This window comes from Quercus lobata, chromosome 5 (genome assembly GCF_001633185.2).
Source record: "Quercus lobata isolate SW786 chromosome 5, ValleyOak3.0 Primary Assembly, whole genome shotgun sequence".
In the NCBI taxonomy this organism is placed as follows: Eukaryota; Viridiplantae; Streptophyta; class Magnoliopsida; order Fagales; family Fagaceae; genus Quercus; species Quercus lobata.
This window is the reverse complement of record NC_044908.1, coordinates 83,722,411-83,745,431: the sequence shown is the minus strand read 5'-3', so window position 1 is coordinate 83,745,431 and position 23,021 is coordinate 83,722,411. Positions and strand designations below refer to the sequence as shown.

Genomic DNA, 23,021 nt, shown 5'->3' with positions numbered 1-23,021 from the left:
TTTTAAAACCAATACGTGAGTTGTGAGTTATGCCGGGTCTGAAAATGCCACCAAATCCAATCCAACCCAGCCCAAGCTTCTCATCTTTTTTTTTTAATAATCCGAGATATCAAGTCGTGTTTAGATCAAGTTTATCAGATTGTAGATTCTCAAAAAAAAAAAAAAAAATGTTTATCAGATTGTTGGGTTATATGCACTCCCCTTAAAAATAATCATGATTAAATTTGTGCAATCTCAAATTGGTATCTACATAGACTCATAGTGACACAGAAAATACAGTAGATTCTATTCTAGCTTCCAAGCAAGAAAATTGCAAGACATAAAAAAAAAATAAAAATAAAAAATAAAATAAAAAAAAAGAAGAAAAAAAGAAAAAGGTCTCAATAGGTACGCATGACATTTCTGTAAATCCAAATTCAATCCATAGGGCATAGGCAATTTATCAAAAAAAAGAAAATGGTATATACTATATACACTCAAAACCAAGCAGCCAAATTATCGGTAGCACTTTCTAAAAAAAAAAAAAAAATTATCGGTAGCAATATAATCATTAGACAACATTTCCCTGCTGTTTCCTAAAATAAAACCTCATTCTACAATCTCATTCAGTCCTATCCCAAAGAAACAAATAAAAGAACTAATTGTGTGTTGGAAACACGACTAGATATTACACACAGTTCCAATAGAAAAGGAGAGGAGGAGAAAAAAAAAAGGTAGGTATCGACAGGTACGGTTGGAAAAAAAGGAAAGAGGGACTGACTATAATAAGATCCATATGGTCCTCAAAAGATGAAACACGCATATCCTGCACCTTTTTTATCATATGCACATCCTTCTTTAATTGCTTTGACAATGATAAAGCAAAGCCTAGAAGCTCCACGAGTGATAAAGACACCCATTTAATAACTTTCCTAATTTTATACCCAAAACCGGCCATTACTTTGCTTTTATGTATGGACAGCAACACCAATAACCCTCAAGCCATCTCTCTCTCTCTCTCTCGTGGAAGTGTTGCATTCAAAGTCAAAATAAAAAAAAGAATATTCAATATATCATAAACAAACCAATGGTGAAAATGTGAACACACCAATTGAACATTCCTACAAAGAGTAAAAAACAAAAACATACAAGCAACTTGCCTTTTTTTCTGTGTTCCCACCATGATGATAATACAAAATGAAAGAGATTCATCCCTTATATATTACAAACGCAACTCTTACCAAAAATTGGAAGGGAAAAGGATTCACATTAATTAGTTGAAAGGTAAAAGTATTCACATTCCATCATTGAAAGTCAAAAATTGAGAACCTCATGGCAAAAACCAGAGAGAGAGAGAGAGAGAGGGAGACAGAGTATAAGCACCTTTTTCTTTTTCTGTGCTCCAACCATGATGATAGACAAAAGGAGAGATTGAGGGCTTTTTATATATTACGAAGGCAAATCTAATCTTACCCATTATCCCCACCTTAATAAGTTGAAACGCAAAAGGATTTGCATTCCATCCTTTGAAATTGAATCGACACTTGAGTTAAAGAGTATGATAACCAATAATTTCAACCAAAAATGGCAAAAATTCAGCCACCTCATTGCAAAAACCAGAGAGTATAAGAACGTTTTCCTTTTTCTGCGATCCCACCATGATGATAGACAAAAAGAGAGAGATTAACACTTTATATATTAGAAAGGAAAATCTAATCTTATCCATGACCCCCACCTTAATAAGTTGAAAGGCAAAAGGATTTGCGTTCCATCCTTTCAATCACCCCTTGAGTAACCAAAAATTAAAATATAAAAAAAAAAATGGCAAAAATTCAGCCAAGCCACAATAAATCTACAACCCTTTAGTTTGTTTGACAAATACCCCAACAATAATTTCAACCAAAATGGCAAAAATCCAGCCACCCAACACCCCCTTTTAACCAATCCCCACACCAACAACCCTTGAGTTATAGTATTATCGCTTATAACAAAAACTTGTGCCTCCTCATTCACAGAAGATAGACTTTCCTTTCCTAGTAAGCATTATCAAAGACTTAATGAGATTGACTGAAATTAGAACATGCCCCTCAAATTCTTTTCCCCCTAAAAGTCAAACCCTTAACCATCATATCAAAATTACAAAAATCCTAGTCATTCTTGAATTGAACAAAAAAATAAAGCAAAATAGAAGTTTCAAAAAATCCAACAATAATTTCAACCAAAAATGGAAAAAATTCAGCCACCCCCCAAATCAAATGAACACCCCCTTTTAACCAATCCTCACACCAATAGCCCTTGAGTTATAGTATGAAAACAAAAGCCTGTGCCTCCTCATTCACAGAAGATAGATTTCCCTTTTCTAGCAAACATTATTAAAGACATAACGAAATTGATTAAAAAGTAGAAACATACCCCTCAAATTCTTTACCCCCTAAAAATCAAACCCTTACTCATCATATTAAAATTACACAAAATAGCACCGTTCATTTTGATAACAAGGAACTCCTGAGACTGTGCAGGGCATCATGTCTTTTAACCCGGTTAAACCCTAGACACATGTAACATTCCCACATCATATGGATTAAGCTAGTCATTGACTTTGCCAATGGTACATAGCCCCTGGAAATTGTTTGCATCCAAGCCGATTCAAACCTTAGACTTGGAAGGAGCATACCACCATTCCACCAAGACCAAGTCCTTGACCCTAGGGGTTACCAAAATAGTAACCAATCTTGAAATGAACAAATAGATAACAAATGAAACAAAAATAGAAGTTTATATAAAAACTCTAATAACCCAACATTAATTTCAATCAAAAAGGGGAAAAATTTAGCAACACCCCTGTAACCAAACCTCACACTAACAACCCTTGAGTTATTGCATAATAACAAAGCTTGAAAAGAACATTCATAATGGTTCAAATCCTAAAAATGAACTTAAAAAAACCCTCTAATAACCCAACAATAATTTCAACCAAAAATGGCAAAAATCCAGCCACCCCAATAAATCCAACACCCCTTTTAACCAATTCTCAAACTAATAACACAAGTTATGATAACGAAAAAGGGCGTCGTGTAGCTTGAGTTATTGCATGATAACAAAACTAAAAAAGACCTCTAATAACCCAACAATAATTTCAACCAAAGATGGCAAAAATTCAGCCACCCCCAATAAACCCAACACACATTTTAAGCAATCCTCACACTAATAAAGCTTTCAAAAGACGGCTAACTCAATTGACAAAGTCTCTTGTCATCAAATAAAGGACTTGAACTAAAACTCAATTGGCGTCTTGGCCTATGACAATAAATGATATTCATAATGGTTTCAAATCCTTGAAAAGAACTTAAAAAAAAGATAAAAACATTGTGCCTCATCATTCACATAAGATAAGATTTTTTTCCTTTTTTTCTAGTTTTTTCTTTTCTTTTTCTAGTAAACATTACAAAAGACATAACAAGATTGAAAATTGAGTGACTTAAAAAGACTGAAGAGATAGAGATTGATTGAAACTACAGAGACATAACCAGCCCAATTTCTCATCTCAAATTCTTTAACCTTCCCTCCCACTAAAAATCAAACCCCATCCCATCATTATCAAAATTACATCAAATCTTTTAACCATTCTTGAATCAAACAAAATGGGAAAAAAAAAAAACAAAAATTTAAGACCTTTCTTTTTTTTTCTTTTTTTCATTTTTCTTACAACTACAACTACTACAACTACTACTGAGAATTAAGCGGGCGTGGAGGAGGTAAAAGTTGATGAAGATTCTGATTCACCTGATTGTTCACCTGAACATTGTGTTGCACAATGAATGGGTGCCTTAACAACTGCGAAGCCGTCCACCTTCCCCTCGGCTCTCTCTGCAAACAACAGGAGATAAAGTCCCTGAACTCCCTCGACGCCGTGGCCGGCGCCTCCGGCGGCTGCGACATACAAATGGCGCACATCAAGCTCGCCCAATCCCCTTGCCTCGAAACCGCGAACGGGAACCGACCCATGTAGAACTCGAGAATGCTAACCCCGAAACTCCATATATCCCCAGCGTACGCATTGTACTGCCCGTCGTTCAAATCGGTGTTGATCCTCTCGGGACTCATGTAGGCGATTGTGCCCACCGAGGAGTTACACGGGTCCATGGTCTGCGCCAAGATTCTCGAGACCCCGAAGTCGGCGATCTTGACCTGGTTCCTCGCGTTGAGCAAGAGGTTCGAGGGCTTGATGTCGCGGTGGACGATGTGCCGCCGGTGCAAGTATGCGAGTCCGGCGAGGATCTGGCGGGCTAGATCGGAGAGCTGGCGCTCGTTCGCGATGTGCACACCTTCCAGCGAGCCCCGATCCATGTACTCCAGCAGGACCTGGATTTCGCCGTTGTGGTCGAACATGTCGTGGCATTTGACCACGTTCGGGTTGTCCACGTCGCGGAGGATCTCGATTTCGGTGCAGATCTGGCGGCGGACCGAGTCGTCGTGGTTCCCGTAGATGACCTTGAGGGCGAAGACTCTGCCTGTGGGCTTGTGGATCACTCGGTACACGGTCCCTCCCGTGCCGCTCCCGATTCGATTGGCTCGCTCGAGCTGGGAGTAGTGGAAGCATAGAGCGTTTCTGTTTCTGTGATTCGAGGTTTCTTCGCTGGATGACGTGGCGGAGGCGGAGTTGGAGTTGGAGTTGGAGTTGGAGGAGGAGCTGGAGGAGGAGGAGGAGGAGGGGAGAGATGTTGGGGGGAGAGGGAGGGGGACGGCTAGAGCTGGGTCCCGTAGTGGGAGAGGGAGGGTTAGATCTGGGCGGCGGCGTGAGCGGAAGCCTTGTTTTGATGTGGGACCCACTTGGGATTGGGGTTGTGGGGGTTGTTGTGGCCTCATATTTTTTGATCAATCGACAATTTTGGATTTGGTTTTGGTTTTGGTTTTTGGTAAAAGGATTAATCGAATCGAATAGAATCGAGAGAGAGAGAAGAGAGATGGGTTGAGCTAATAATAGGATTATAGAGGAAAGGGGGAAGGGAGGAACAACAAGGATGAGTTGTTCTTTGGAGAGGAGAACAATAAGACCAAGAATAACAAAGTTTGTTGTGAAATGAAAAGAAGAGAGGAGAGGAGAGGAGACTTTTTTTTTTTTTTTTTTTTTTGAAGAGAGAGAGAAGGTTCTTGGAAGAAGAGGAAGATGGTGTGTGTAATTGAAATTTGGGTTTTTTTTTTTTTGATTTTTTTGTTTTTATATTTATAATTTAGAGGAAGAGGGGAAATGAAATGATGGAATACAAATTTGGGATTAATAATGGAGATATGAGAGGGGGAGGGATGGTTGCAATCAAAAGAGGGGAATCAAGGATTTTTTTCTGAAAGGTCGACGCGCATTGAAGAGAGAGTGTGAAGCACGGGCCAATGAGAATGGAGAAGAGACGGGGCCCCAGTTTGGGGTCACTCGGGTCCGTGAGTGTTGGGACGCTCCACTTGCAGACATTGGGCATCAATCTTGTGGAAATTTTGGAAAACCCACAATTGCTTGGGGCTCTGGACCCCACTTATTTCACTGCTTGGATCCTATGGAGATAATAATTAGGGATGGCAATTTTTCCCCGCCCCGCTTAACCCGCCCCTCCCCGCTTCGCCCCGCACGGGTTTTCCCCGCCCCGCAAAGGCGATGGGGCGGGGATGGGGCAAGATTTTAGCCCCGCACCACGGGGCGGGGCGGGGATGGGTTTAGGCTTTTTAGACCCACCCCGCCCCGCCCCTCCCCATCCCCACCCCGCCCCGCGTTACTAAAAGTTATAATTGTAAAATTTTCATGCTCTAAAACTCTACTATTTAAACAAACATATTAATATTAGCATATTTTATTCTACCCAATGTGATTCTCTACCTTTATTTTGTTGTGTTATACTATGAGATTTTTATTTATTTTTATTTTTTAATGATTGTCTTGATAAACACTTGGATATATTATTCAATTTTTTCTAAAAATTGATTTGATTTGATGAGATAAATTTAGTTGTAATTTCAAGTATATTTTTATTAATGAAATAGGTTTTATTAAAAAAATTGTACTAGTTGTAGGGTAAATTAACAAAAAGTAGAGTGTTACGGGGTGGGGCGGGGCTTCGTGGGGCCCCAAGGGACGGGGATGGGGTGAGAAAGTATTCCCCGTCATGCGGGGCGGGGCGGGGATGGGGCAAGATAAAACCATGCGGGGCGGGGACGAAGACCCCATCCTTCGGCCCCGCCCCGCCCCATTGCCATCCCTAATAATAATCTTCTTCTTTTTTTTTTTCTTTTTTTAATTTGGTTCATCCTTGTTTATTAAGAGTTGTACTTAGTGTACATTTAACTTTAATTAGCCTTTTTATTTTTTATGGTATTAGTTTAATGAATCACTAAAATATACTAATGTACAATGAATGAAACATTTAATTTTTGGAATACCTTACAGTAGTAAAGGAGGAAGAAAGTGATTGTTATAATAAAATACTACTTCATGATCTAACCTAATTTACCTACATTCATTTGTGTGTGGTTTAGTTATTAATTCAATGAATAAAGGATCTTATCTTCAAATAAGGATATTATATTAAAAATTCTCAAAATAAATATGTTTAAACTTTTCCTATATAAAAAGTCAATAAATTTTGATTCATAAAAAAAAATATATAATAATAATTATCATGAAACAAACCAAATCTAAAAATAATTATTTATATTTGTTTGGGCATAACTCAACTTGGAAAATAACTACGTATATTCATTTATTTAATAAACAAATCAAATCCAAAAACAAGTATAGGCTCAAGGACAAAAATAAACACATGTCACCATTGTGATGAGTCTAATGTACTGGAACATTAGAACTATGCCAAGTTTTAAGTTCAACTACTAAACAAATTAAGTTCAAATTTAATAATATATTCATGCGCAAACTTGTAAGTATAAAACTTGATTTAAGTGTATACAATATTATATGTTTATTAGTTTATAAATATACTTGTATATAAATATTATTATATAAACATCATATTGGAGTGTATAATTTTGTAAATTAAGAGTCATAAAATATCAAATTATTATTTGTAATTTTTTAGTAATAAAAAAAATTCATTTGGCTGTAAAATTTCACATATAATTTATAACAATATAAGATTAGTGGATGTAATATTTATAAGCTCAAAATAGCTAAGGGTCCGTTTGAATTGAGAGGGAGAAAGGGAGAGTAGAGTAGAATTGGCTAAAAATTTGTTTATTTTCAGTTAACTCAACTCTACTCTACTCCTCTCTCTCTCTCCCCTCTCAATTCAAACAGACTCTAAGATTGGTGAATCTAATTTTAACATGTGATTAATTATTTTACATGTGCTAGCTATAGTTTGTTATATTTTTATCTCATTGTCTTTACACATGCTAGTTACAATTTGTTTTATGATTTTAACACATGTGATTAATTGCTTTTACCCATGTGTTACAAAGGACTGTTTAGGGAAGCATATATAATTAGCCAAGTTTGACTATTGTAAACTCAACTTTAGAATTGGATGAAAATTTTATTTTAAAATCAGAGGTGAGATTAGAGTTTCTTTCTCTCAGCTCAATGTATATTCACTGAGCTCCTCTTCCAACTTTTCTGGCGAAACCTTGAAAAAAGACTTCCAGTGCCAAAACCAAAAACAAATTAAACACATCCCTCCTCCTTCAAATAATACATCATGGGATTTTAGACTCTATGATAAATTACATGCCACTTCAGTTATTCTAGGAGCACCCCCAAAATATTAGATATGCTGGATCTCCAATCAATACACTGTAACAACAGAAAAATAATTGATTTCTGATTGTACCATCTTTTGCCCCCACTTCTTTGCTAAGCGTAAACCTACATCTATAGTGTAAGCCTGTGTTCGGTTTAGCTTTGTTAGCATCCCACGCCTTCACTAGTTTTTGTTTTTGATTTTTAAACAATTTGATAGTTATATTGGGAGAGTGGGTATTTGAACTCTAGATGTTTCTGTTTAAAATGCTAAAAAATGTTAATTAAGCTACGAGGCTCTTGACAAGCCTTTACTAATCAATCATTATTAATCAATTTTATAAACTCGTTTAGGCATCTCAATTTTAAGCCAATATTTAGTGGAAGTATAACTAAAAGCCAAGAAGATGCCTCATAATAAAACCTATTTTAATGGTCTACTTAACAAAGTAAAAGAGATTATTCTCAGAAATCAACCACATGTTCACATCCAATATTCTATTTTAAAACCTTTGAAAACATCATGAATCAATCACCCATGAGAGGGAAAATAAAACGTTCCATTAATATTTTACTATATGTTTTCTGTTTGTATTATGTACATAAAGTAAAATAACATAATATAATAGTTTTTTTTTTCTGTTTGTATTATGTACATAAGCTAAAATGTTTAGAACAGAGTTTGCTTTCAAAACTAAGGATCTATGTGCAGTCAAGTGCCAACATAGGGTCCACGAGCAGAGGTAGGTGGACCGTACGAATATCGCCACTCTCCACAAGCTAAGCATCTCTCCACATTAACATTGTTGTCCAGGGTACAAAATTTGCAGGACCAAACCTTGAAATTAGCAGTCTCCTTGTGCTTAGGTGTTCCACAGGCTTCACATGTAAGTGCCAAGGGCTGCAATAATGTAGCAATATTGTTAGAGCATCAGTTCACACATCCAAAATGCAATGGTGACACATGCACACAAGTGCGTATGCACACACAATTCATGCCGGTCTTAACAGGCAACAATAATGTATCTAGAAAAGACTTGAAAGAGTTGTTTGTACCATAAATATTAAACAAATTCCTTCCAATCATTTTTTATAATAAGTTTCGACCTAAGGGATAATTCTTGGTTGATTGAAAGAACTCCTTCCACTCATTCATAATCTGAAGACACAGTAACAAGAGAACATTAACAAGTGTCTTAAAGCTAATTCTATTATCCAAGCATTAATTTGGCAATGTCAAATGATGCCAAGGTAACTTGAGAAAATGAATAGGCTTGTTAGCAGATCATAAGTCTTTATTTATTATGTATTCTGGCATTAATTGCTTTCTAATCAGGTTTCTTTAATTTTATTTATTTAGTTTCAATCGCTTTTAAATGTTAAGAGGCAATTATTATTGGTTTATTGGGGTTTTTTTTTTTCATCTGGATTTTATAAAGTAACTGGGTTTTATACGGTATCTAGGTGTGCCCCTAATTGCAGGTAAGCTCTCTGAGCGTGGATGCAAGCCTCTCATTGATAAGATTACTGTTTGGACTAATTGTTGAATAGTCAAAAACCTATCCTTTGCTGGTAGGTTACAACTTTTGCAATGTTATATAGCGTCCATAGATTTTGGACTTCTATCCTCATTCTTCCTAAAAGGGTGATAAGAAATATTGACCACAAATTCAGTTCCTTTATTTGGAGGTGCTAAAGTGGCTTGGGAGTTGGAATGTTTCTCCTATAAGGAAAGGGAGGCTAGGGCTAAACAGAGTAGAGGACTGGACTAAGGTGTGCTAAAGCATATTTGGTTTCTCTTTATTTAAGCTGGTTCATTGTGGGTTGCTTGGGTTTATACCCATTTGCGTAAAGTTAGGAGTTTTGGGGCAGTTACTACTTAAAATTGTTCTCAGGGATGGAGGAAAATGTTGAGATTGAGAACTCTAGATAGCTCCATGTTGAAGCATAATGTTAGAGATGGCAAGGACTTTTTTTTTTTTTTTTTTTTTTTGTGGGGTGGGGGGGGGGGGGGGGGGGGGGGGGGGGGGGAGCATGACTGATGGTACCCAGATGCTCCTTTGGTTCTTAAATATGGGCTAAGGGTGGTCCATGATGTTGGAGCAAGTTGAATGCTAAACTCTCTTATGTTATTTGTGATGGAAGCTGGAATTGGATGCCAGCAAGGTCTACTAGTATGGTTTCCATTCAAAGCAAACTGTTTGATATGAATATATGGGGTTACTATTCATCAAATAGCTCCTCAAAAATAACTCCAAAAACCAAATAGTATTCAAGGATACTGCTCACAGCCATTGTAAAGCCCCCAAACCCCCAAGAGGTTTCCCCTTTTGTTTTTTCTCCAAACCCTACTCACTTTTCCTACACTATTAAAACCCATATATTCCCTAATATTTTCCAACCTTTTCCTGCCCAAATTCTAACCGTAGCTCATCCAAAAACCCCATAACAAGTTGCTGTCCAGAAATTTTAGATCAGATTTGGCTTCGTTACCCTTTAATTTGCAAAAAGGCTTTGATTATTTTCCTCCTCTCCACACCTAATCAAGATTAAAAGATACAGGCAAGCGAAGAGCAATACCAGTTGGTCCAGTCCCATGCAAGGTCACAAGATCAAATCCTAGAACAGGCATGGATTAAGAAGACAATTAATGATTTTAACAAAGTTACCTCAGCTACTTGAGAGGCAATATAGTAGATGGAAGAAGTATCAAATAAAAACTCAACAACTTAAACAACAACTAGGCCTTAGCCCCAAAAATTTTGGCGACTATAACAATTGCATGTATGTGAAAATAATATTAATCAAAATAATAAAAGTGAAAGATAATGCCTGTGGCTACTATGTGCCAACAATGTTAAACAAGATTTAAAGAAAGACTACCTGATTTAAAAGAGTACATGTGTTGCATTTCCATGTTGCTTGGCCATCTACCGTCTCCTGACCAGGCATGGATGCCATAGGGGAAGTTCGGGTAGATACACCATCAGAAAATGTCATATCTATTGACCTTTCAGAAGGCCCTAAAGATGATCCAATACCTTTGTCCAAGTCAGTGTTACTCTCCAAAGACTTGGACCCACACCATAAATCATCACGTAGTCTCCTTTCTGCAGCCATGGCTGCAGCTTGTATAGGGCTGAGAGCTGCCTTAATGTTACTATCACCACCTACACGGTTAGGTCCTGATGGCAAAAGAGCTCCACGCCGGGCTCTGTTTTCTGCTGCGGCCAAGGCAGTCTGCCGCAAGGATGCCAAAGAGGGTTGATAAGAAAACCCACCCAAACGTCTCCCAGGAAGATCAAATCCTTTCCCAGTGCCTGTAATCCCTTTAGCTAACAGTTCATCACATTCCTGCAGAATAGCTTGGGGGCAATCAATTAGGTGATAGATAAAATATCTACAAAAAGTTTATAAGACAGTTAAGAAAAAACTAAAATACATGATAATCTAATGACATGACAGGATTTTAATTTATCAAATCTATCACACTTAAGCTCACATGTATGACAGATCAGCATGCCCCAAATAATTCCAACACAAAAAATTACAAATTAGAGTATGGCATACATTAATTCTGCTAACATTTGAAAGAAAAATTACTCACACCCCACCCCCCCCCCAAAAAAAAAAAAAAAAAAGCATTTGAAAGATAAAGGAATATGTTCATGCAAGTCTACCAAATCTGAACGGTAAAGAAAAGCAAAAGGCCAAACACAAATTTGGATATCAAATAATCATATATTATAAGTCTGATTGCTAAGTGATTCCTCTCCTTTAAGAGCTTGAGTTAGTAGTCATCCAAAAAAAACCATGTAGAGTACCCTTCAATATACAGAATTCTATATTTTGAAATGACACAAAGAAATTCAATGATTGTTATGCTGATTTTATTTCTACATAGATTTGTTTTTTCCCCATTGAAACAAGTTCCTACAATTAATGGAAACCTATATTCGAAGGGAAATTTGATGTTTATAAATTCTGTACCAAAAACAAAATAAGAAGGCAATTTATGGTGTTGGACTTCTCAAACACGCAGCAGAACAAACTTCTTTCTTGGGGGAGAAAAACACTGCAAAAACTAAATCATTTCTGACAGAAATTGACTTTATAAGTGATTTGAAGGTGTTGACACCTCAATACTAAATACTTTTTTTGGTGGGGGGGGTGGGGGGAAGGTTTTGGGGAAACCATGAGCTAAAAAGGAGAGGAATAAAGTGTAAACTACACAGAAAGTATTTTGATAAACAAGGTTAAGAAGGAAATTTGGTCATAATGATTCCCAGTGACCCCATAAATAAACAAGCCCAAGATACGTTCAAATGGAATTTGTCACAAGGAATACTAAATTAATAACACAATTGTGCCAATAACTATGCCTCGGTCATCCTAGCAAATGAGAATTTTTCCGCATTTTTGTTGCTACCATGATTAACCCTATCGTTAAGATGATATTTTGCAGTCAAGTGGCACTTGAGCAGTTAAAGTATAGCTTTCAATCATAACAGTGTAAATAATATGTGTATCCTCATTTTATACCAGAAAGCATTTGAGACAATCAACTTGGAACATTTAAAATTGATTAAAACACAAACTCACTTTCTCTCTCAAGTAGGCTTTAGAATTCTACCGAATTCCAATCCAATGCAGTAGAAATGAGTGTGTCCGTACACATGTTCATGCTAGTGTACATGCGTATGTAATCTGACTATAAAATGAACTGTGATCTATACTTGGTGGAAGATTTTCGAGTTCTAAACACTTATAGTTAAGGCCATAAATCTCCTAACTCAAAACAATTACCAAAGATAGTAATATAAACGATAGTATTATCTTTAGCATGAACAGGAAATAAAACAATCACCTTTCTAATTTCATCCAAGAGGTTGTAAAAATCAGTGTTGTGAGGGCCATACTCATTGTGACAAAGCTCATGAAGCATAGTATCAAGAATCTGTTCATAAGGGAAGAAATCCCATTCTCTGTTTGGCCTCCGCAATCTAAGCTTAACCTCAGCACCTCCTCCTATGTTCAGCCCTAGAAGTGACGGATTGGCAGGACTGCATTTTAAAATTCTTCATGAGAAAAGAAATATACATAGTTTTGATAAATAATAAAACTTCATTGAAAGAAAAAATCAACTACAAATAGCCAAAGCACACAGGAAGTGTGCTGAGGAAAACATAAAAACAAATAAACTAAGATGCATAGAAAGTACAACTATCAAGCAAATCAGGTAAAGAAGCGAAATTGAAAACACCGGATGTGTTTGTCCACCCAAGCAAAGTCTGCAAAAAAAAATAGCTTCAGCTCATGAATTGATCTTTCGGTTCCTTAAAAAATCTGAGTATTCCGCTCCAGCTAAATGCTCCACATTAGGCAATGAGGGATCATATTCCAAAATATTAAAGCATTAATCACACTTTACCACCCAAAGTTTAATCATTTTTGTTCTTTATTCCTTAATCTAATATATTCATACTGCAATGAAGGTTGCAACATTGTTTTTCGGGAATACTTTAAAGATAAATTGCAACTTTTTTTCCCCAATATTATCATTTACTTACACCTATCAAAAAAATTGTAACTTTTTTCCTTTTTTTTTGTGTGGATAGATTTGATAAGTTTGAACCTATGACATCCACTCTGTAATGATTGCTCGTTATCATCAGTCGACACACCAGTTGGTTTTGATTTAACTGAAACCCATGTAACAGAAATTGAAACATGCGATTTTATAATGATTTTGGACTAAACTTTTACTAAAAAAACACACACATGTTCAAAAATCGAATTCGACACACCCACAGGTAAAGAGAACAAGAATATATATATATATATATATATATATATATAAACAACGAAAGGATGAGAAAAAAAGTGAGTACCCGAATTCAGAAAGGATTTTGACTTTCCATTTACGTTTGCGCATGATTGGTTGAACTTGTTTGGCAACTCGCTCAAGAATTAATCTGGCTTCATCCTCCCCAATCGTCTTCAGAGGTTTGATTTCCCAAACCTTGTTAAGATCACTAAGGTCCATGTTTTTTGGACTAGACTAGAACCAGAGCTGAAGAAACAGTTGTACACTCCAAAAGTTCTTTGCCTTATTATATCTGCGTTAATTAAGAGAATTCATGAGTGTTCAAAGTCGATATAGAAAGAGAGAATTTTGATGAAGAGATAGAATTAAAAGAATATATTTTTATCTGTAAAGTGGGTTCATACTTTTGAACCACAAGAATGTATGGAGAGAATATCAGATTGTTAATTTACAAAAAAGAGAGAGATTCAGCAAAAAAAAAAAAAAAATTTACAGCACAGAGAGAGAGAGAGAGAGAGAGAGACTATGGCCTTGTTTGGCTGTATCTGGGATAAGGGAAGAGAAGGAAAAAATATCATTTTTGCGTTTGCACCCAAAAACACATGTACAGATTTATGAGTATTTTCTTAAAGTATAAAGAACACAATTTATTTGGCACAACTTTAAAGGGTAGTATTTGTTTATCATTTACACATAAATCTATAATTTTTTATTTGCAAATCACGCTCACAATCTAATCTACTACGTTACAATTGTGATAAGAAGTGAAAATTTGAGGTTTTTTTTATTTTTTTATTTTTTTATTTTTTTATTTTGGGTGCCATTTAGCATGATTTTAGCAACTAGTTAATTGGTATGTTTTTTTAGTAAACTAACATTTTGAGTTTTTTAGACTCAGAAGGAACTCAATTCTCATACACTCGATTTTGATGCTCTGGTAGGTTGATCAATTGATGTGGATATTTCTATACACACATAGAACTTGAGTCTTAAAGATTTGAGTTCTATTTTTATAGATCTGGAGAAATAGAGAGTAAGAAGAACAAAAAGAAAGAAGAAGAACAATGGAGGGAACTCAAGTCATAGAAACTTGAGTTCCACATAGATTTTTCTTCCACATCAGATTGCCACAACTTGGAACTCGAGGCTTAGAGACTCGAGTTCCTACATTGAACTCGAGATACTAGTTTGCAAAATAGTTTTGAAAACTTGACAACTAACTAAATTGTTCCAAAAGTAATGCTAAATGGCAAATTTCCCCAAATTTTTATGGTCCTAGACTAAATTGTAAGTTACAAGAACCATTTCAAAGATTAATTATAATTTCATAAATTTAAAATTTTAACAAGAGTCTTGTAAGTTGTAACTTAATTAGCATCTCATAATATTTGTAATGTAGACGTTGAAGGTTCAAAACTCCTCCTCCAATTATCGAATCATCCAAAACAAATTTATTTAATAATTTTAAATAATGAAACACTTTATTAGATATAGGAAATTAAGTTTTAACACATAATCTTTTCATTTTAAGTCAAGTGAAGTGGGTTAGAATTAAATATAACAAATCAACATTTTACTTGATACTAATAGAAATGTGTATTCAACCCATCAACCTAATGAAGCCAACCTAACAATACCTCGGTTTGAATTTTTGTGGATTAATTAATTGGATTGAGTTATAAATATTTTTTTGAAGCTTGGGTAGGATAGGTTTAGGTTGGCAAAACTTTTAATTCAACAAATTTGACCCAATCTGGGCTATTATTAGTTTAATATATATATATATATATATAATTTTTAAAAGTTTTGTATTTATTTTGGATTTTGAAAGTTTGCTTAAATTTGTTAATTTGGTTTATTTTGATAGATTTGATTTTAATAAAATTTAAATATTAGAGTTAATTATGTTAATAGTAATTGTGGGGCCCGGCCCAAATATGATGGGCTATTCCAGATTCAGGCCCGTCCGAGGAGCGTCCTGTCTGAAGAAAAACTACGTGTGAAGCGCTGCTCAATCCCAATGACGTCACAGAAACCTGTCCGAGGAGTAACTCATCCTCGGACACCACGAAGCCCAAACAGAAAACTCTCTCCACTCACTCCCGTTCATCCTCCCAACATATAAAATGAATAAAATCCCAAAATATCTGACAAAGGCTACCACCACATTAATTGCGCCCCAACCACCCTCTTGGCCGCATTAATGAGGAAAAGACCCCTGAACAGTACCGCCTTGGCATCTGCAACTCACAAAGGGAGGGATGGGGGCGGCTGATGGGACATATGCTCAAGTAGATGCTTGGATGATCAACAAGTGTAAGGTGGAGATGATAGGAGAAGAACTATATAATGTAAAAAAGTCCCTCAGAGAAGGAGAGGGAAAAAATTGTAGTGAGAGCAAAAAGGAATAGAATCAGGGAGGAGAGTTCATTTCTGGTGCTTCCATTCTTGGTGTCAATATTATCCATGCATTAGACCGAATAGGTTCACTGAGGCCAAGTTCTTAGACCCATTCTCTCCAAATACATATTGTGGGTTGTGCTTTGGGCCAAGGCCTAACCAATAGAGTTTGGGCCAGGAAAATTGTGCAACTACAGTAATTATTTATTAAATAATAAATTTAAATAGTTGAATAAAAATAGAATTTTTTTTATATGATAATTTAATGAATTAATTCAACCCAAGTAAATCCAACATAATCCTTGGGTTGGTTTTTTAAGAAGCCTAAAGGTAGTGGTTAATGTTGAGTTCTTTTTATTTAAATTGATCAAGTTTTTGGGGTGCAGTTATATAGGGATCAATTAAAAAAGTATTGGCAAAAATTCAGTTTACACCTACTAGCTTTGCTTGAAAATCATTTTGGTTCTTAAATTTAAAGTTAGTCATTTTAGTCTTATAAGTTTGAAGTTAGTCATTTTAGTCTAATAATTTTACCCCAAAATCATTTTAGTACAATAACTTTACCCAAAAAAATTATTTTAGTCCTTTAAGTGGTCATTTTGACTTTTTGAGTGATTTTTGGGCAAAATTCCAGGACTAAGTGAGTCCTTAAAAAGACTAACATGATTTTTAGAGAAAATTACTCAACTAAAATAACAAACTTCAAACTTATATGACTAAAGTGATTTCAAAGCAAAGTTACCAAACTAAAATGACCAAATTCAAATTTAAAGGACTAAAATGATTTTTGGGCAAAATTAGCGGATATAAATTGTATTTTTTTTCATTAGGTTGTGTTTTTTTTTATATGGAGAATAACTGTAGATGTCCTCCTTGGGGTCAATTTTTCTTATTATTAGATTGTGTTCTCTGCCGTGATTGGGTAGAGCTATTCCTATTTCGCCCATAAGGACATTGCGTTTTATGAGAAGGCCTTTCAAGAGGGCTTAAGATTCCCTATTCAGCCTATCACCATGGAGTTATTAGATCATCTACATTAGCTCAGGCCGATTAGCCATGAATGTTTGGTATGTCCTGATAGAGTGTATGACAAAGATTTCATATACATAAATCTTTTTGGCCTTCGTCCATCATAAGGCTAAGAGCTCTTCCTTGCCCTCGTTTAAAGTATAAAAAGACTAGGAACGAAATTAGGAATTTTGGTTGAGGGGACAAATTATGTATTAGTTCAAAATCAATAGAAATTCAAAATACATACATACATGATTAGTTGAGATAGTTTTTAGTTTTCAAAAATGATAGCTCCAATATGATTAGGTGACACACTTAAAACTTTCTCACAACTTAAAAGCTCTAAAACCTTAAGCATTTCTTACCTTTATGGTCAAAAATTAATTTGTAGATAGCCTAAATAATTCAAATATTGACGAAATAATTTTAATATTCTCATGTTTAAATTTGAATAAAAGAATATATATGTTTAGTGGTACAAAAAGTCAAAAACATATTTTATTTTGTTTATATTAACGTTATTTTTATCTAAATAATTTGTTCAAAAAATAATTCAAAATTTCATATGCCTGTGACACTTTTAGATTTATTTCATAATAATATAAAATAAATAGTAAGTAACAGTTCATCATACTACTAATAAAATGAAAATGATAAAAAAAAAAATTAAATTTGAATGTGAAAAAAAAAACACACATATAAGCACCATAGTAATTTTGGACATCTCTTCAATATTTAAATTAGAAAAAATATAGTATTGATCCTATCCTAGCATCCAACACCATGTTCCAAGTTACTGATAGTCATGACACAGAGTGCTACAAGATGTCATTCTTTATATATGCCTTAGGATTGGCAGAGTACTTAAAATCCAATAACGAAATTTAAACTCCAACAATGGAATTCTGAACCGTTTATTATGGAGATTGGTCATTCTTTTTTCCACTAAATGAACAAGTACTGCCATTGACACAACTGAAAGGTTAAATGAAAAGGGAAAAGAAGTATTGTTAAATCATTAGTTTTTAGTTTTATTTTTATGGCATTTGAATCATTAATTACTGTTGAAATTATACTTAAAAAGTAATAATTCAAGAGAAACAAATATAATACATCTATCAATTAACAATTATATCATGTGCATATGTAATAAAAATCAACAATAAGATGTGAGAAATTTACATACTAGATTATGTTATTCAAGGACCTCACAAGCAATCAGGATGCTCTCCCCAGCTGGTCAGGATTAACAAGAGCTTTATTTTCTCTTTCACACCCCCTTGCAAGTGTGGCCTTGACAATATTTATAATAGTCAGAAAGGACATGACCAGCCATAAAATCCTTCCTATCGTAATAACACTTCATGTAACAGAAATGTTACATTTGTTAATAAACAACTTTATTAATTAGATTCATTAATGAAGAAGTTTATTAATGTGATATTACTTTTGTAACTCCATGCTAATACATGGATTCATCTATCGTTCATATCCAGAACTACTATAATGACAACACCTTTAATAGGAGTTCAAGTTACTGGTATTGACACGATAGATTTATTAAAGCCAACACTCAACGTGCATGAATCTCATTATGGAAGGACTTCCGAGATTATTATGCACTAACCATCGAAAGACTAGCCCTTATTGTCTTCCATAGTCTGAGCAATTTTAACTTGCACCTCCCTTCCATCATGGTCCAACAATGTACCTATCAGAATAGGCTACATCATGATAGATATGGTCAAGTCAAGGACTACAATGAATGCATTCATAATCTTAGTCTACTAAATCAAGTAGACCTATTTCAATATATCAATATCTTACATCATAAAAATATTGCATAATTTCACAAGAGACTGAATATTTATTTGTTAATAATAGAGGCATCATATATCACTTGATCTATAGGAAAATTGTTAATCTAGGCATGAATTGAATAATATACAATAACAAAAATAATAGCATTTTACAAAACTTGTTGCCTGAGTAAGTATAATGTAGATTTTGCTTTTCGTAAAATTTAGTTCACTATGATCTGAAGAGACTCTAAACCTTTTAGAAACTAAAGACTAAAGTGTATCTTGTATTTATAGTTCAAAATTGATCCTAATTAATTTAAATATTAATGGAATAATTTTTCATATACCCTCATATTTATATTAATTTGAATAAAAAGTATCATATGTTTGTTGGTACAAAATAAGACAAAAACATATATGCTCTTTTTAATGTTTATGTTTAAGTTTATTGTACTCTAATTTAAATATTATATTTAAAATATAATATAATTCTATTATACCAAGTGCATAATTCATGCCACAATCTAGCATCATCTAAACTAGTTCCTTTGTCATTGTTTTACTCTTGTGTGCATTTTTAAAAAAACTTTTGGAAAAATTACTTAAATGATTATGTAATTGTATAATGCAAAAATGCAGCAACAAAAATCACTATTTTTCAATGATACATTTCAGTGCCTAAAATTGTTTTTTGGTGCTAAATGTTGTGTTATAAATAAATACACCTCAAAAATCACTTTTTGGTGGAATACATTTCAAGGCCTAAAATTGTATTTTGGTTCCAAATGTTGTATTATAGATAAATACATCACAAAAATGAGAATAATCCATTATAATTTTAGCATCAACCCAAAATATATTTTTTATTTGTTCCTCACTATCTAAACATATTGCATAATGAAATGATCAATTATCAATAAGTTGCTTGTTTGTTACTGAAAGTATCTTGTTAAACTACCTTGTTTACAATACACTATGAGCGTACACATTAAACTTTATGATAGTTATAGTGATAGAAGGCCGGAAACATGTTCCTCTTAAAAATCACTATGGAAGCCTATGTAAAAAGTTACTACTGAGGAAGCACTATTGCTGAGGAATACCACACCAACCTATTTACCACAGCTCAGCCAAGGAACATGGAAAGGGTGTTGGGGGTAGTCGATAAGGTTGACTCAAGACATGGCTCACTCACTAACACAGCCTTACACCGAGGAAGAGGTGCGGGTGGCCCTATTCAGTATGCATCTATCAAAATCACCGGGTCCAAATGGTATGTCTCCTTTCTTTTTCCAAAAATATTGGCATATTGTCGGGCATGATGTAACACTTGCTGTTTTATCCGTACTGCATTCTGGTAAATGTCTGAAGAAAATGAATCTTACACATATTGTCCTTATTCCTAAAAAGAATGGCCCACAATATATCACAGAGTTTTGTCCCATAAGTTTGAGTAATGTCGTTTCACGGATTATATCCAAATTCCTAGCTAATCGAATAAAATCCATGTTACCCAATATTATTTCTGATGCCCAAAGTGCATTTATTCCTGATAGACTCATTACAAATAATACTACTATTGCATTTGAAATGCTCCACTGTATGAGGAGCAGGAGGAAAGGAAAGACCAGTCGTATGGCAGTGAAACTAGACATCAGCAAGGCTTATGATAGAGTGGAATGAGAATTCCTACGCTAGATTATGTTGAAGATAGGGCTGCCTGAACAATGGGTGACTTTGGCCATGGAAACTGTGAAAACAGCCACATATTCGGTGCTCATTAATGGGGAACCAAACGGTTTCATCACCCCAACCCACGGCATTAGGCAAGGTGACCCTTTATCCCCATATCTCTTCCTGCTCTGTGCTGAGGGGTTATCCTCCCTGATCTGAAAGGTACCAGATACAAATAGGTTGAAGGGTATTTTCTCTAGCCGAGGGGGAGTATGTATTTCCCATCTCCTCTTTGCAGACGATAGCCTATTATTTTGTGAGGCAAAGATTGGAGAATGTCGCCAATTGCTAGATATCCTTACACAATATGAGGAAGCCTTGGGGCAGGCTATCAATAGAGTGAAGACCACTCTCTTTTTTAGCCAAAATACAAACCGAAGAGAAAAAGAAGCAATTCAAAACTTGATGGGTGCACAAGTCATGACAAACTGTGAAAAATACCTTGGATTGCCTATGGTTGGGGGTAAGTCCAAAGTAAACACCTTCAAGGGTTTACAGGAGAGGATAACAAAAAAGGTGATGGGTTGGAAGGAAAAGACCATATCAAAGGCGGGAAGGGAGACTTTAATCAAGTCGGTGGCTCAAGCAATTCCGACCTACTCTATGAGCATCTTCAAGATCCCAAAAAGTGTGTGTGAGGATATCAACTCGGTCTTGGCAAAATATTGGTGGGGACAAACAAAGAGTGAAAAAAAGATCCATTGGATTAACTGGAAGAGACTATGCATGCCAAAAAATAGGGGTGGCATGGGGTTTAGGGACATTCACGCCTTCAACCTCTTGCTAGCAAAACAAGCCTGGCGCTTGGTCATTAGATCTCATTCCTTCTTTTATCGAGTCTACAAAGCTAGATATTTTCCCCGGTGCTCTTTTATGGATGCTGTGTTAGGCCACAATCCCTCATTTATGTGGCGTAGTTTATTGGCTGCAAGGGATGTAATTCAGGAGGGCTCCATGTGGAAGATTGGAGATGGACAGAGTATCAAACTTACTAGCAACAACTGGCTGCAACACCCCCTTCTCTTCAAGCCTGGAGCTAACACTACTCTGAAAGTGGGGGACCTTATCTACCACAAATCCATGCAATGGAACCGACCCTTGATACAGGCCACATTCATGCAAGCCACACAAAATGACATTCTTCGCATCCATCTCAGTAACACACGGATAAGAGATAAGCTTTACTGGAAAGAAAACAAAGCCCAGCGATTTACAGTTAAAACTGCCTATCACGTGGCCTTACGTTTGCATCGAGAGGTAGGAGCTAAGCACTCCACGGTAGGGAAAGAAAAGAGGTTTTGGAATAGGATTTGGAAGATGAATGTGCCACCAAAGGTTCAAATTTTGTATGGAGGGCGTGCAACGATATTCTTCCAACCCGCACCAACCTATACCGTAAAAAAGTTTATACAGACCCACTGTGTGCTATATGTGAGCAGACCGATGAAACGATCGGACATGTGCTCTGGGGATGTCCCATGGCCAGAAACGTGTGGGCAATGGCTCAAGGACAGCTGCAGAATTGTGAAGCTGTGGTGCAGAATTTTTACCACTTGGCCCGACAGTTGGAAGATCGGCCCACAAGGAAGGATATGGAGACTTGGGCGACGATGGCTTGGTCCATCTGGAACGCTAGAAACAGGTTTTGCTTTGAGGAAAAACAATCCCAACCAAAGGACATTCTTCGAGTGCGCAGTGATGGGGACACTACGTGTTCAGCTCCTGGCCATCATAGCTTCCTTTTACTTTTGCTTGGTTTGTACCCTTATGCCATGAGGAGGCTTTGGTTATTAGTCCTTGTCTTTTGTATACTTAATGGGGGTCTTTTTCAACCCCAATATTCAATAAAATTTCTATCTTCACAAACAAAAAAAAAAAAAAAAAAAAGTCACTACTGAACCTAATAAAATAAACACGCCCCTAAAAAAAGACATAAATATCATTAAATTGTGACTCATTCTTTTGCTTAATGTCCTCTCATAAATTAAGGACGTTAGCAAAAATCAATTATTATTTAGTGTATAATATATTATAAAAAGTAATATTATGTAACTATATAAATAATAAATTATATGACAACCATGATAACGGGTTGAAGAAAAAATATTAAATATATAATTTTATATTATTAGCGTTTCATGGTCATGGTCATAGCCTCAACTCAATTCAACAAAACCTTTAAAAATTAAATTTGTATTATTCTCTATCATTCAAGTTCAACAAATTTATGAATAATTATTTTTATTTTAGAACCTCGCCAACCTTGCCAACAAATCCTCCACTTTCCCCCAAAATAGCCCCGGCCCCATCCCCATCCAACTGAGTGAATACTAATTAATGCATTAATAAGAAACAAAAAATAAAAACTCACCTATCAAGAAAAGGAAGAAGAGGACACCTTTAGCTTGCTGTACTTGAGAGACTAATTTGTAAATAGCTTAATTAACTCAAATATTGATGAAATAACGTTCATATTCTCATGCTTAAATTTGAATGAAAATAATATATATTAAGTGGTAAAAAAATAATT

General features: G+C 35.3%; 2 protein-coding genes across 5 annotated transcripts; both read right to left on the bottom strand.

Moving 5' to 3' along the window:
* Positions 1-3,438: 3,438 nt before the first annotated feature.
* LOC115993157 (mitogen-activated protein kinase kinase 5-like) lies at positions 3,439-5,111 on the bottom strand. Its single transcript, XM_031117445.1, has one exon. The coding sequence runs from the start codon at positions 4,843-4,845 to the stop codon at positions 3,706-3,708; it is 1,140 nt and encodes a 379-aa protein (XP_030973305.1). The 5' UTR covers positions 4,846-5,111; the 3' UTR covers positions 3,439-3,705.
* Positions 5,112-8,258: 3,147 nt separating this feature from the next.
* LOC115992770 (DNA-dependent metalloprotease WSS1-like) lies at positions 8,259-14,160 on the bottom strand. 4 transcript variants are annotated; one of them, XM_031116993.1, is made up of 5 exons: positions 14,069-14,160; positions 13,609-13,836; positions 12,585-12,780; positions 10,601-11,071; positions 8,259-8,618 (listed from the first exon to the last, which is right to left on the bottom strand). In XM_031116993.1, exons 2-5 carry the CDS (start codon positions 13,761-13,763, stop codon positions 8,430-8,432), a joined length of 1,011 nt encoding a protein of 336 aa, XP_030972853.1. In that variant the 5' UTR covers positions 13,764-13,836; positions 14,069-14,160; the 3' UTR covers positions 8,259-8,429. The 4 variants fall into 4 exon arrangements, with proteins under 4 accessions (XP_030972853.1, XP_030972852.1, XP_030972851.1 ...); XM_031116992.1 differs by lacking the exon at positions 14,069-14,160 and adding an exon at positions 13,949-14,056; XM_031116994.1 differs by lacking the exon at positions 14,069-14,160 and adding an exon at positions 10,298-10,336 and having other exon boundaries at positions 8,532-8,618; positions 13,609-13,923.
* Positions 14,161-23,021: the final 8,861 nt, after the last annotated feature.